Below are 15,417 nucleotides of genomic sequence, written 5' to 3'. Positions count from 1 at the left end.
TCAATACAACTCTTGAAATATTTAAAATTAAACTGTATTCTTAAGCACCTTCCTGGCCCTGTGACAAAGGTCAAGCACAAAGATATTCCTTGCATGTGAAAACATAAGGCTGCATTGGGTTTAATACTACATACGGATGTGGAGTGTTTCAGTTCAGTTTTTATCTCACCTGGATGTATGTATGTTATGGAAAATATTGTAAGAAGAGTGAATTGATAAGGACTATTTTCAGGAATAGATGGGATTGTTGTGAATAGTTTTGTGGAATAAGTGACAAAAGAGATAACAAGGTCTAGAAAAAAACATTCAGCTTTCAGCCTGCAGGAACTAGGATGATGGCAGCATCTAAGGAAGAATGGTTGAGAGATCTAATTGAAGTGTGCGTAATCTTAAACGGTGTAGATAATGTTAAGGCTTTCTACCCAGCATGCATTCTAAGACCAGGGGCAAGTACTGTACTTAAAATCAAATGCAGACATAAAGAAACGCTTATTAAATTAATAGTAGCTGCTGAAGTGACCTGCAAGGCATAGGTATTGAGAAAAACATATTGAGGGTTACTCAGGCAACAATTAGCTGATGTCCTGGGGGCACTGGCACTGGGAGGAAATGCTCATGGTTTCTTCCACTTCCTCAGTCACATTTGAGAGGAGATTTTTGTTTTGCAACTGTGCTTGGACCAAGACTGTTTGCCTTTTTTTATGTTATAAAAATAGCTTATAATGCCTCATAAGATTTTTTTTTTTTACAACCACTCATAGTTATAGATTAGAAACCACAGAATACAGCTTTAAGTTGATAGTTTTGTGATTTAGGTTGTCTCAGTATATCTGCATGAACATTCCCTAGTTGCATATGTTACTGAAAGGTTTTGTATAAGAGCATGTTGTTAAAGTCTGTATTGGCTGCAGATAAAGAAAACCATAAAGTATGTGTGATCTTGGTTATTTCTTAGAGGAGGATCAATGACATATTTGACATTTAATGCCAAATGTATTATAATCATAATTGTGATTGTCATTTCTTCTGAAGATTTTTAGTGGCAATGTAACCCAAGTTGCCCTTGCTGCTGGGCAAGCAGTACGTATTTTGCTGGCAATGTCTGTTAGCAAAGAAAGTTCCCTGATTTTTTTTATCAGTTTTTATTTTGTCATCTCCCCTCCAGCAAGCCCTTGATTTCTGTAGCATAACCCCTCTTTATCCATTATTAGAGAAGGTACAATTCCAAGTGACTGATGTCGGACTACCCTCTAAACACTCCTGGTGGTTTGTGACTGCAGCATGTAGCACTAAGATATCAGAAAATTTACAGAGCTGAAAGAAAAGGCAAATTAGTCCAAGCAGAGTGCAGAATTAGTGCTGAAGTATTGCTCCCAGGACCTGATAAGGCAACTCTGAGCTGTGCTGCTCATTGAAACAGCTTCTTTATGTGTTACTACTTTGCATATTAAGGATGTAACCTGCTTTGGCTTGAAAAATCTGGGATTTCTTGCTCAGGTTTGAAACCAGAGAATGAAAAAATAAACCACTAATTAATGACTTAGGACTGTGGAAAAAATATTTTAGTAAGGATTTCAGTAAATTGTGAGTTAATATGGTGTGCTTTGTTTCTTCAGATGCTATTTTTCCAGTAAAAGAAATAAAAGATGGAAAGGACAGAATTGGGACTATATTGGGGTGTCCACTCCACAGAAGAACTGGAGAATTCTCATCTTAAATCTCGGCAATGGTCCTTCTCCCCATTTCCAGTAGAGTGCAGGGTTTATTTGCTCACAAGAGCAAGCACCCCTGTATTGTACAATTAAGGTGTCTTTCTGTTGGGATGTTTTTCCCTCCTTCTCATCATTTAGAGGGGGAAAAATAATAAAACAGTTATCTTATTTAAAATCAAAATGTAGACAGAACAGCTGTAGTTTTAACATGTGTTAGCTGAATGAAATGTGACAAACAAACAATACTAATAGAATGATAATAGTTTTGGGCAGTGAGCCAGGAACATGCTGTTGTGAATAGGTCTGGAAATAATTTATTTTTTTAATGGATTATGGCAATATAGCCTGTTTTATCAAAGGTGAAATATTTTACAGAGTTGATGGTTTTCACTAAATTTTGAGGATAATCTGTTGTAGACAAAAGGCAAGCAAGCTGGGTAGCCAGAGTATGAGTGTAGGAGACTGCTTGATTTGGGTTAAACAATAATGCTGTGACTGAAGCAGAGCAGGGATTTGAAGCTGAATTCTGGTATAATCCAGGCCAGTAGCCAAATGCTAAGCAACTGAGTGTGACAAAGATATGCAACCCTCTTTTGCAATGCAGTTCCATTTAGGAAAATGCTCAAAAGATTTTGGTTTTTTATTCAGTTTAGAAATTAAACCAAAATTTGCAGCAACTTCTGTAGATCTGCCATTTAATTTCAATGCTCTGGTCAACCTCTAGCAGTAAGCAGAACACCTGGGTTAGGTGTAAATTATTTATTATAGATCTGAAAATACTTTCTGGAGAGTAGGAAAAGCACTAAAGGATTGCCAGATTTATTTCCTTAGTACCTTCAGACTGTGATACACCTTTTCAAATTAATGATCAAAAGAACTGTGCTATGAAAAAGGGATAGCAGTTGTTTATTTTCCATTAATAGCGAAAGAATAAAGTTAAGCCTAATGCTGAATTTTGACTCTTGGGTGGGGTAATCTGTTTGAGATGATTCTGCCTCATGTTCAGCTGGCTGCCTACTGAAACTATAAACCTTAAAGTCTCTATCAACTTTATGGGCTGCACTGTTAGCCATTGAATTGAAGGAAAGTCTCCATAACTCCATGACGTACTTCCTTGGTATGTCTCAGAAGTAAGCTGAATGCGTTAGGTTTGTTAGGCAGTATTTATTAAAACTTTTAATGGATCCCAGTACTTGGTCTTGGATTTGATCTGTAACTTTATTCTGCTCTGAACACTAATAACTGTTCTCCATTCACCTGGAACATTGTGCTAGGAATTCCTTTAACACATTATTTTCTACAAAGTTATTAATTATAGGCTTTGGCTAGTGTGGACAGATGGGTGGACTTTTTAACCTTTCAGCCCAAGAAGCAGGTGAAGCAATAATGCTAATGTCTAGGTAGGGGTTTTTTTTGGTTGTTTTTTTTTTTTTTTTCAGCAAATCTGCTACAATTTTCAGCTAGTGTTTTTTCTCTTCATTACTTGAAGACAAAAAGCCCTTCAGCTGAGGGATCAGTTCAGTCACTCTTCTTCAACATAACCCATAGACGTTATAGGAGTCCAAAATTTTAACACCAAAAGGCCGAACTTTATCATCTGGTCTGACTTTCTGCATTCAGACATCTGCAGTTCCTACCAGATTGTCTTGGGAGTAGGTCAGGCTACCCAAGCAGGAAGCAAACAGGACTGTGTGCTCCTGTCACGTTAGTCCGTAGGCACACATCTTTTAGCTGAACTGCTTCTCATATGGATTTCATTTTATCAAAACCAGTTTCTAGCCTCAAAAATATTGATTCATTCAGGAGCCAGAATTGCTTCCTGAAATGTCTCCAGAGCTGCATGCAGCTGAATATCAGTCTTATTGTGATTGGATTAATTCACTGGAATACCATCAGTGTGGAGGCGGGTGCCTTCCAACCTTGAGACCAGCTGGAAGTGCTTTTTCTGGAAACTCCCAGGTGCCAAAAGGCAGTCAGTGGAAGCAATTTCAGACACAGAATTAATGAAGGTAACAGCAGATGATATTGGGCAGGAGTATTTGGCAAAAAAACTGATTTTAAAAGGAACAGTAGTTCTAATCAGATGGGTAATATATTATGGATGATGAAAGGGATGTTCGTCTGTGAGATCCATTCTTCTCCAGTGTGTTTAATACAATGTGTATTTTTATGTCCTCATTTGGATGAGGCATCCTGCCCATGTACCAGCTAGTGAGCCATCATAGATATTCTCCCAGACTTTTATTTTGCTCTTGCAACTGTAATAATGAAATCCCATACAGAGTTAACAGAACATTTTAAAAATTATCATTAGTTTTATTTCTTAAAGCACTGAAGTTTGTCCAATCCCATAAAATCTCCTGAATGTAAGTATGATGGAGTCTCAAGAGCTTTCATTCAAGTGAATATTGAAGAGTATTTATGACAGGTAAAAATGTAGCTGGCTTACCAGTGCTGGAAAAGCATAATTTCTTGTTAATATTTTCTTCTTTACTCCCCCTTCTTTCAACTTACATTAGTGCATCACCTGTGTCATTTGGGGATCGGGATTAGAGTGTAGCTAGTAGGGAAGGTTGCCACTTTTATTCCTAGGTCTGGTTCAGAACCATCTCCTTTACTGTCCATATACAGACATTTATCACCAGCAGCTGTGCAGGCAAATTGTCAAGAAACATCTTTGTTTCTTGATCTGTATTACTGTGTGTTGCTTTCACCTGCTTTGAAGATCTATGCAGTGCCTTTGTCAATGAAATTGCTGCACTTAGCTTCTTATTATGTTGAAATATTTTCCAAATATATAGGTGTTTGTGACCATCTTTTCAATTTTATTTCTACATACCTTTTCTCTAAATCATCCATCAAAGCTGCTTAGATGATACATTTTGTGCATTGGGGTGGAAGGAGCAGTCTAATATATCACTTTTTTTACTTTACATGCTATCATGTATTTCTTAAGGTTCTCTTTAATAATCTTCTTGATTATATATATCACTATTTTCTTTGTCTAAAGCACTGTTATATTAAAATTTATTTATAACTTGACTAGTGGCAAAATCAAATTCAGTGGTATTTAGACCATACATCTGGGCAAACTGGCTTGTGCAGTAAGGTTACTGTTCATCTTTAAATAGTGAATGAACATTTAACCTAAATATTTGTATTTTATGCCTTTTAATGTTTCTTACAAAACGTCAATTACCATTCAATTAAAAATGCAATTTAACTGTTACACTTCAATCTATTCTCTCTCTCTGGGTTCAGAGTATAATGTTTCTCTCATTACATGACATCATCTAACGCTGTCTCAAGGATTGCAGCAGGCGAATCTTTTAACTCTTCATTATTCATTAGTTTCCATTCTGGTCCTCCTAGCTTCAGGGACCATCAAGTCGTCACATGCCCACACTTGAGTATTGTTATTATTGGCACGGGCTTGTCAAAGCATTAGAGCTCCTGGCAAGGCACACAAAGGAAGGGTTTGTGGTGTCGCAAGTACATATTGCTGCAAATTATCATCTTCCTGAGTTTCACCCTGGCTATTTTCCTATGGTAAGATTCTGTATGCGCAACCCTGTACCATTGTAAGTGTATTTTCTGTGGAGCTCTCTGACATTCTGCCTTCTTTTTGGAAACAATTATTTGCATTTTCCTTTTTTTTTTCTTTTGCAGAAAATAATTTCTTCTTATCTAAGCATACATGACATGCAATCTTTTGTTATGATAATAATAAACTATATCACAATCGATTGAATCAGCAGTGTATATCCCGTCTAGCAATGTTGATTTATCAGCATAATTTCACTTTCTAGAAAAGGTACAGGAAATACAGGTGATATCTGCCATATATAAAAAGCTCTCTACATCCAGACTAGTTTTGCAGCAACAGAGGCAGATTTAGATTTCTAGGAATCATTAATAAAACACAGTACAGCCTAGGAAAATTGAGCTAGTCTCTCTGGTGCTCAATAAGCTAATTTTCCCCATTTGCAAGCACAAATCTGTTGTCTTAGCATATGATATTTTATTAAAGGGAGATTACTCTGTTACCTGAGGCATTTTTTTTTTTTTCCTTTCCCCCCTTCGATTTATAATACTCTAAGCACACGGCATGTAGCTTTCTTTCACAGCCTTTTCCTTTGCAGAGGCAAGTAGCAAGAGCAACACCTTGTTCTCCATTTGGGATTGACAAAGCTGGATGATACGGCACCTCCTGCCAGATGTCAGGGGCCTCCTTTGAGCCACTGGGGAGCTTGTGGTGGGAGATGCTTCCGATCCTCTGGCCACTCCGCTCCACGGGCCACTCTGCTTTGAAGGGAGTGCGGTTTCCTGCCCTATGGGCTTTATGGAGCTACAATAACTTTGCTAAGGGTTTCTGTTATTGGTTTACTTCAGCTAATACAGTCCTTTTAAATAAATGTGACTCAGGAACAGACCTGTTGCCTGAGATGAGGGTTACTGTTTACCCAAGGGATAGTTCTGCTTTTTTATTTTTCCAAGACTTCTGTAAGTTACAACAGTGACAAAATTTAAACATAAATGCTTCCTAGACATAATAAAACAACTGAACACCAGAAAACTACTTGTCATTTCTGGTGGCTTTCCTTCCCTCTGCTGTTTCTGGGACAGCAGAGTGGTGCCTTCCAGCCTCTTGACTTCTATATGGAATAATACACTCTGTGTATGGTGTTTTTTAATTTTGTTTCAGGTTTCTAATATCCATCCTCTCTTACATAACTCCAAATCTTTCCCATTGACTTCATTAGCGTTGCATCCTATTTTCTTAAACAAATGCTAGAGCTTATCACCTTGCCATTCCAGCTTCTGTACTGACTTTCTTTAAGGGAATGCACTCTTACTTCCTTAAATGGCAGCACTCTTGCTTTACCTTGAAAGCACTTTAGATTGATGTCCTTGGTTTAAACTACCACACCTCATTTCAGCTTAATATAGGGTTATAGAGCAAGCTTTTACTCCCTTTCTGCAGAACTGTTACATCCTACACTTTAACATTTTTATTTTAATCTTATTCTGTCTAGTGTTGATTACAACCCTTCCACGAAGCTGTATGGATTTTCAACAAAATTAATGTTTTCCTATTTCCTTAAGTATCATCATTCTGGAGAAAGTTTAATTTGTCAAAACATGTGCCTGACCCCCAAACCTCCTTAATAAAATCCTTCTATATGTTTTTCAGCAAAGTCTACCAGTGCAAATTCCTTAACCTGGCCATCTGTCATATTAGGCTGAAGCATTTCCCATAATAGTTCTATAACATTGTCTCCACTTCTGACCTCTCCATTATCAAATTCTACTTTCACTCTCAGTGTGAAGCCAAATAAATTTCCTTGACTTCTGCAGAATAATGCTTGGTTGGGTGTTTTTTTAATTCTGAAAGTAAAATCTGTCTCAGTGGCTTTTTCAGAATCGGGTATTTTCCAAGACTCTTTTTTTGAAGTACAAAACCGTCCTACATTTTGCGGTCTCACAACTCTTTACCATAAGACACTCTTTCACGCACATAATACTATCAGGTCCTTTCTATATAATTTTTAATGTTTTGTTGTTTTTCTATTTCACACCATTTCCTGAATTATACTGCTTCGGACTCATTCTGGAACAGTTATTCATTGCTTCCTTTCTGTTCACAGGGTAAGATAAAGTCATTAGCTGTGTTTCTGCTCTGCTTCTCCATTGCTAGCAATGAAGTACAACTGCTTGGCTCACTCTTGAGCCAGGTCTGCGTCTTTCAAACAGAAGAATCTGCACAAATACAGATATGAGTCTAGGCATAATACAAAATGTCAGGATAACCTACAGAGTTACAGTTATACCGGTGCAGGTAAATCTCACTAATTAGATCTGATTTCCAGGTGCTGAAATCACAGGCTTGAAATCTGGGCTCTAAGGAAGTTGGTGGAAGTTTTGGCACTGACTTTAGCGGGGTTGGGACTTTCATCTGCAAGCCAGTATTTCAGCCACCCTATATGGACCTCTCCATTCACACGTGCTTTTGCTGCCATATGGCCTGAATGGAATATCACAGGGAGAACACGGTAGTAAGCTAAACATTGTATATGTAAATGAGCTTCAGGTGACATACTTAAAAGTCCTTTTGTACTGATTCCTTTCATACTGCCTGTATGTATTAACATTATTGATTTTTTTTTTTTTTTTTCTTTAACGTGTGGAGACAAAATGCATTCTGATGAAACTTATGCTGACTGGAATCCACTTATATAGTGATGACACAAGCAATAGAAATAATTTTAGGTGCATTTTAGGTGTTAAAGTTGTTCATTTTAAAATTTGAGCAGAATTAATTATGATATCAATGGCAGCAGAACTTTTACTAAATTAAGGTTTTTATGAAGAAATAAACATTTGTTTTTCAATACCTTGGTCTTTTTGGTTCTCATTTTGTACTATAGTTAATATTCTTATTTAAATGGTAAATGTTCTTATTTTCTATTTAAAAGTTGTAAACTTCATCTCTGAAATCTCCATCTGAGTCATAGCTGATGTATGTTTCCCTGCATACACTCATTTTAAGTTCAGAGGAAGTTGCTCACAATTTGTATCAAATTATAAGCAGATACTCTAAAGAAAGTTTTCTCAGGGATAACCTGAGAAGTAGCTTCAGTTTTTCTTACTGTATTCGAACTGATTATATATAGTGTATATGCATATATAAATGGTATTTTTTTTTTTTAGATCTACATATGCATATACACACACAGAGCCTGTTTGCATATGCACACACACAACCACCACACACACAATTATGAGATATTACCTGGTATACATCCACTGTGCCCTCCATTATAAAGCAATTTGAAAAAAAAATAATCTTGTCTTTCATCCCTTCTTGAAGTTTGACTTTTGGCAGTCACCTTTAGTAGTTATATAAAATAATTTTCTCTGAAAGAATGGCGTCCTACACCCCACAGGAATTTATTGCTGAGTTATAATCTCGCTTATAACTTGTTTATCTTACACTCTTTCTGTATGCAGCAAGGCAGCAATGTGACATGTGTAACAATGTTTTTAGCAATGCATTGCTATGTATGCTCTGTAAATACAGTAATGTGAAAAATAGTACTTGTGGTTTGCAAAGTTATTTGAGCAGTAGGATTGCTATTTTTCCAGATTTTTGACTAAATAACTAAAAGTTATAAAAAGAAATTCCTATAACAAAACCCAGAACTAGATCTCTATGCCTTTCAGTACTGTAGAATAAGACAAAGAAACTATGAAAAGTTTGCTATTCGGTAGGTTCAAGTTTCAAATTACTCATGAGTAAACAACTATAGCTCTAAAATACAGAGGTTTTATGTTCAGTTAACAAGGACTGTACCATCTCAATGCATGTGTGGGTGTACTGTGTTGTGGTCTTGTTTCACCACATAGATTAAGGTTTCTGTTATGAATGTTTTACTGAGATTTCTGTACAGCTGTGCTATATCACATACTTTTCCAGTAAACCTACATTGTGTCAATTTATTAACATGATTTTTTATTACCACTTTTTAAAACCTAATGAGTTTTTCTTTTTCCTTTTCCCTCTTTGTGCCTCTCAAATCAATCTTGACTGCCAGTGATTATTGGGTTAAGTTCACTGCGTGCCCCCAGATCCTCATAGGGACGGTTTTGTGAAAAGTTAAATATTTTAAATGACTTAACATCTATGAGAAAGAAGAAGAAGGAAAAAAATTAAAAATGGCTGCCGTAACTATTTCAGGTTATTCATCTATCTCTTGTGAGTGTCTTATTCTGCATTGCTTTGCCATTTTAATGAGACCAGCCATGGCATGTGTGATGCTTGAAAGAAAGACCTCTGAACATATCCCACATGCTAAGAATTGTTTGAGCATGAAACTTTCCCATTTTATATTTTAATAAAACCTTTCTTCAAAAAGTAAATGAAGAAGAATGTTCTCTTGTAATTCAGATGTCATTAGTATTACATGAGCCTGGAGTCATCTTGTCTCATTTTACATGGCTGAGAAATCTGTTATGGGTAGTTTTCATCTTTCTTTAAACAATGAAGACAGGTAAGGTTTTGCTTCATTGTTTCCCAAGAAAATCTGGGCACTTTAGGATACTAATTTAGGCACTTTTAAAAAGTCACTAAAATGTCGAAGGACACATCTGAATTGCCTTGCTTATATCACAGATCTTTGTCCTAAAGCCAGCTCACAGCTATAGAGATGCTCCTCTTTACTAAGGCTTTTTGTACTTCTGATCAGAAAACTTTACCGTTCAATCTGTGACTCTGAGTTAGTTGAACCTTGCAGATTTTGCTTGTCACTACTGTTATTTCAGTGCTGCTATTAAGGATCAATCAAAATACATTTGATCCAAAACCATAATAACTTGAAAAGCGAGTCCTTTGCAGTCACCATGCTGCAAGCAGCCAGGCTGCTGAGAGGCATTCCTCTTCATGCTGGATTTCACAAGTTGAATTTTCTCTTTTTCAGTCAGATACACAGGTCCATCCACTTTCGTTGTGCATTGGATGCATGATGTTCAGTGTTACAAGGCTAGACAAAAAAGCTGGGTAGGTCTGCCTGGCAGATCTTTATTCCTTTTTCCCTTGAAATCAACTCTTCACAAGCTCCTTTCTGGTTACTAAATGCTATGAAGTTCTAGGTGAGCCAACCAATATAGTTGTAGAAAATCCAGATGACAATAATACAATGCTTCATACTGTAGTTTCTTCATAAAATCTAATAAAATCCCAGTTGCTATAATAAAATTTTTAATTAATAAATAATTAGAAAATTATTCATTTGTATCAATATACATTAATACATAAATTTTAATAAAAATAATCAAAATATTTTAAAAGAATTACATGGCAATAGAAGGTCTTAAAAAAATTCTCTAGCTTCTGACTGATGAAGAGACAGGTAAACTGTACATAACTGGACAGCTTACACTATAAATTGTTTGGGTTTCAGGGGTTTTAATTAGGAAAAAAAAGCCCTATATTCAGGCAGTTGTAGCAATGCAGTATGTTCTTTGTGAGTCTATAAAATCAGAGAATGAGTTCTGTCACTGTCAAGCTAAATCTAGATTTCATAGACATGAAGAAAAAGTTAGAACTGTTATTTCAGATTAAACTTGCCTATTCTGAAATTCAGAAAAGGCTATCTAGCCCAAATATACTGAATGCTTGATTGAATAAAGTGTAAATTTAATACTATGATTGGATGTACTTATATAGGCTTGAATTCACCTACATTTTCTAACTCTTTATTGAGTTTGAAAGACTTAACTGTATTAGGGAGCCTATTTTTTGATACTCAAATGAATTTGCGTTAAATCAGTGCTTTAAAAAAGAACCCTCAGCTGCTATGCATGGCTGGAAAAAAAATGCTTGAGAAACACATTCCTAGAAACCTAAAAAATACTGGAGGGAATGACCACAAGTATCTTTGGAATAGAAGAATTTTCAAAAACTGAATTTGCAGGGGTCTCTTCATAATATTGCCTGAAAATCATTCGCAAAAATATGCTGCCTTTAACTTGAGCAGAAGAATTCAGGGTAGTTTTGTTTGTGTGCATGCGTGTGCGTGTTAAAAGGTTTCCTCTTTTCTTTCGTTATAAGCACTCTCAAACTCTGTACAAATTCTGGTGTTTTCAGATGTGTAGAATTAGCCACTGAGTCCCCTTTGATAACAGAAATCACACAGGGCTGCTTCAGTGGAGAAAACTGGGAGCCAGGCAAACTTCTGAGCTGTAGCCTTGGATGCCATAATTATTTTCTTTTTCTCTGCTACCTAAAACTGTTTTATTACCTGAAAATAGGAAGAAGTGCTACTAGAGGTTCACCTTCTAATTTAAAGACATACTAGTTTGAGAATATCCCCTTGGAGCTATTCTCAACTTTTATGAAGAGAACAGAAGGAAGCTGATGGGGACTTCATCAAGGAGATTTACTTCCTTTAGAGCTCTCCTTCTGTGCAATGTGTAAAATGCATAATCTCAGAGGATTTTGCACCACTGACTTTGAAAATTCCCTAGTTTAATTTGTAGCAGGCAGTTTGTAGAGCTAAGGTATTTCAAAAAGGCCTTTAAAAATAAAGGGGTAAATGATGCTAGTAGGACTCCCAAGCTGTATGATAATTAAAATTCTAATGACTTCAATGCATGGATTATGTCTTGTTGCACTGAGAAGAGCAAAATTTCTGTTCTGGCTGCCTGATGACTTATGGTGACTTTCATTTTTTTTGTTGTTTGATTTTTTTTTTTTCAGCTTTCATTTGCAGCAACAACCCCAGAGTTGGCTGATAAGAAAAAATATCCTTATTTCTTCCGGACAGTGCCATCTGATAATGCAGTGAATCCAGCAATTTTGAAGTTACTCAAATATTATCAGTGGAAGAGAGTAGGAACTTTGACCCAGGATGTACAAAGGTTCTCTGAGGTAAGATTTACCTAATTTCCAGTACACAGAGAGTGCTACTAATCTCATGCTTCCAAGGAGCTAGTTCTTCTGTTAGTAGCAATTAAGTAAAAAAAAAAACCAACAGACCTACTGTTTCAGTCTTGTTTGGCTTTGTCTCACTAGGTCACATTTGCTGTACTGAATAAACGTAATTCCTTTTTGGGGTTTATTTGACTGTCTATAGTAAAAACTACACATGCTTTCCCTTGTCTGTTTTTCATACTCAAGATCATTGCACCCAAGTGCAAAAAAAAAACAGTTTGGGGGTTTTTGTAGCAAAGTTTCCTTCATGCTCTTTGACTTGCCAAAATGTATGATTTTGAAGAAGGTTTGTATCCTGACATTGGTTCCCTTTAAAGAGAGAATAGATCTCATTTTATTGTGTTCCTTTTAAGCTCTGATGTATTATAAGCATCAGTCTGAACATTGAGTGACAAAATGTGGTAGGTCTATGGCTGAAAACAGTGGAAGAACTTACTGAGAGAAATGACTGAAGTCCCCAGTGTTGATAAGATCACATACGATGCATCCTCCAGATCCTCTGAGCTTCACTATGAGCAACATTTTGGTCATAGAAATTGCAATAATATATAGACCAAGTGCCTTAAGCACAGTTTTAACAATAGATTATTTAAAAGAAAGTGTCCTGTAAGTAATTAATCAGAGCAAGACACGGGAAAGAATTGGCCTGTTAATTGATGAGAGGCAAAACTAATAGAAGCATGCCAGTTTCGTGGTTTGTTTTTTTTTTCCCTTCCTCAGCATTCATTAAAAGAAAAAGGCTGACTGTGTTATGAAGACTAGCATAATTAAAACTAATGAAGAGGGATAAGAACAAGTTACAGTCTGCTTAGATGAGTCAGATATTTTCAAATTGTCTGGCACAATTAATTCACTACAGACTACTTAAGAAATCTTAGAGTCTTCCCTTATAAGGGCTTTGAGAATTACAGGATAAAAAGTAAGTGAATTGTAGGGGGAGGGAAGAAACCTTTGTGTCTGTCTTTCCAAAAAAACACAAAGACCCAGGGAATTACAGATCAGTCAGGCTAAATTTAATTCCTGGAAATACACTTGAGCAGATAATCTGTTTGGAATCACTCAGAAGATAAAAAGATGCTAAACAATGGCCAAAATGGATTTGTCAAGAATAAATCATGTAAAGCAATCTAATTTCCCTCTATGACAGAATAATAGGTCTCAAGGAGATGGGATAGATAAGTGTGATGTTTTATGACTTACAAAAATGTTAAAGGTGTTCCTAAAGAAAAGCAGGGAAACTTGGTCTTGAGGAAGATGCAGTCTCTAAGCAATATTCCTGCCACCAAGGTTAATTGACATTGTATCAATTGAATATTTATTTTTAAAACAAATGCTGAAGAAAAAAGTCACCAAAAAGTATGATATGATTTATCCTTGTTTGGCCTGGAATTATAATTTCAAAAAGTAGCTATCAGTGGTTAACTGTCACACAAGAAGGATGGGATTCTGTCAAATGGTTTTCTCTAGAAAGTGATAAGGTTTTCTCTAGATAGTGGAATAGAGAAAATGTTTATTAAATCTGCAGCTGAGACCTACTTGGGAAAAGCTGCAAGCACTTTGCAGAGGACAGGATTAGATTTCAGAAAGATCTTGACAAGTAGAGAAAGGTTTTAATATAAATAATATTTAGGTGAAAAAATGCTAAATGGCTATCTAGGCAGCCAATCTCCAGAGAAGGATAAACGCTGTAATGAACCACAAACCGGATAAGGGTCGAGAAGGTCAAACTGCTTGACGTACTGTAAAAAGTAGAAAGGAAGAAAACTGCTCTCATTTCTCCACCCCCAACGTAAGGCAGTGTTGACACATAAGACACCCAGAGTAAACTTCAACACTAGTTCTCATTAGGTGCAAGTTGGAACATCAGGTCTAGTATTGTCCAAGAAGGAAGTAGATCAGAGACGTCTATAAGAAAGTTCAGTAATTTGGAAACATGTTTTACAAGAAAGATTAGAAATGGAAAACAGTGGAATAGTCTGAGTATGTTGTAGGTAGGTACCTTCATCATATAGGGTTTGTTAAGACAAAGACTAAACAAACATGACATAGGGCTTCTTGTTATTCCTTTGGGACAGAGGGATGGATTTCATGTCTGTCAGTGTCGCTTAAGAAATGTTAAAACTGCAGCTTTCAAGGACTTTTTAGAGTGCTGCACTTGAGTTCAAAGTATTTCTATTTCTCCTGAAAGGTAGAGCAACAACCCTCTGTGTCAGACTGCAAACTCAATTTAGTGTGATTCATTAAAACTTTCTGGTAATGCAAGGTCCAGTTAAAATTCCTTGAATTCAGGTGATTTTTATAGAGCGTGTTGAGCCCAGAGTCTTTGACATTTTTAGAGCTCCATCCTTCCTTTTTCAGCTCCGTGCAGTTTCTCCCTTCCCTGTGCAGACAGTGAAAGCACAGAAAAAACTGGAGAAAATAACTAGTTGGCTGTACAGGAGCAATGAGTGATGGGAGCCACCAGCAGCAGAGGGGGAAGAATATGCAATGGCCAGGCAGAGCCCAGCCCCGCTGCAAGGGAGGAGGACCAGCCCAGAGAGCAAGCCCAGGTTCAGCCAAGTGTGCAGACCATCAGGCAAGGAAGCCCATGGCCGCGAGAGCTGGGAAATCAATCCCCAGGTCACAGTCATGTCTAGTGATTGTTGGGTGGGTCGATGGCAGAGACTGAAGACATAGGACTAAAGGTGTGGGTGGAAGTTCTAGAGGAGGAACCACTAGGGCCTGTTATTGACTTCCAGGTGCTGGTATAAATCTGTACATTGACTGAAACCATAATTTTCCCTCTAAAGGAACATAAGCCAAAACTATCCTTCTAACATTTTTTGAAAGTGACAAAATTGTTGAAAAGCATCTAAAACTTATCTCTTTGTTGTAAAATTCCACTAAGCTTAGGATGTGATTCTTCTTTTCTATACTCAAAATGCATTACAAACCAGTAGACCAGAAGTAACTGTCATCTCTGTTTACTCTCATATAAAGTGAAATAAGCAGAAATAAATGGGTCTTCAGAGAAGCCTGTGTAGTAACTCAGGTGGTTTTACTTTTAGCAACAAGACAGAGCAATTTTCTCTTTTATTTTTCCATCTCCCAGGAAGACTGTATCAGTTTGACAGACCTCTTTAAAAAAAAAAAAATTACAACAATTTGCATACCTATCTTAATTTCTTCCAGTTGTCATTCCACCTAAAAATACGTGGCAATAGATATTGCCTT

General features: G+C 36.6%; 1 protein-coding gene across 5 annotated transcripts in view; it reads left to right on the top strand.

Moving 5' to 3' along the window:
- GABBR2 (gamma-aminobutyric acid type B receptor subunit 2) overlaps positions 1 to 15,417 on the top strand; it is a 502,330-nt gene that overhangs the window by 176,408 nt on the left and 310,505 nt on the right. For all 5 annotated transcript variants that reach the window (XM_080378574.1, XM_080378573.1, XM_080378575.1 and 2 more), the window contains exon 3: positions 11,971 to 12,141. In XM_080378574.1, the coding sequence (XP_080234700.1) occupies positions 11,971 to 12,141 (171 nt within the window). The remainder of the gene's footprint in view (positions 1 to 11,970; positions 12,142 to 15,417) is intronic.

Source organism: Falco punctatus (assembly GCF_963210335.1).
Source record: "Falco punctatus genome assembly, chromosome: 3".
NCBI classification, from domain to species: Eukaryota; Metazoa; Chordata; class Aves; order Falconiformes; family Falconidae; genus Falco; species Falco punctatus.
This window is presented reverse-complemented; position numbering and strand designations above follow the sequence as displayed.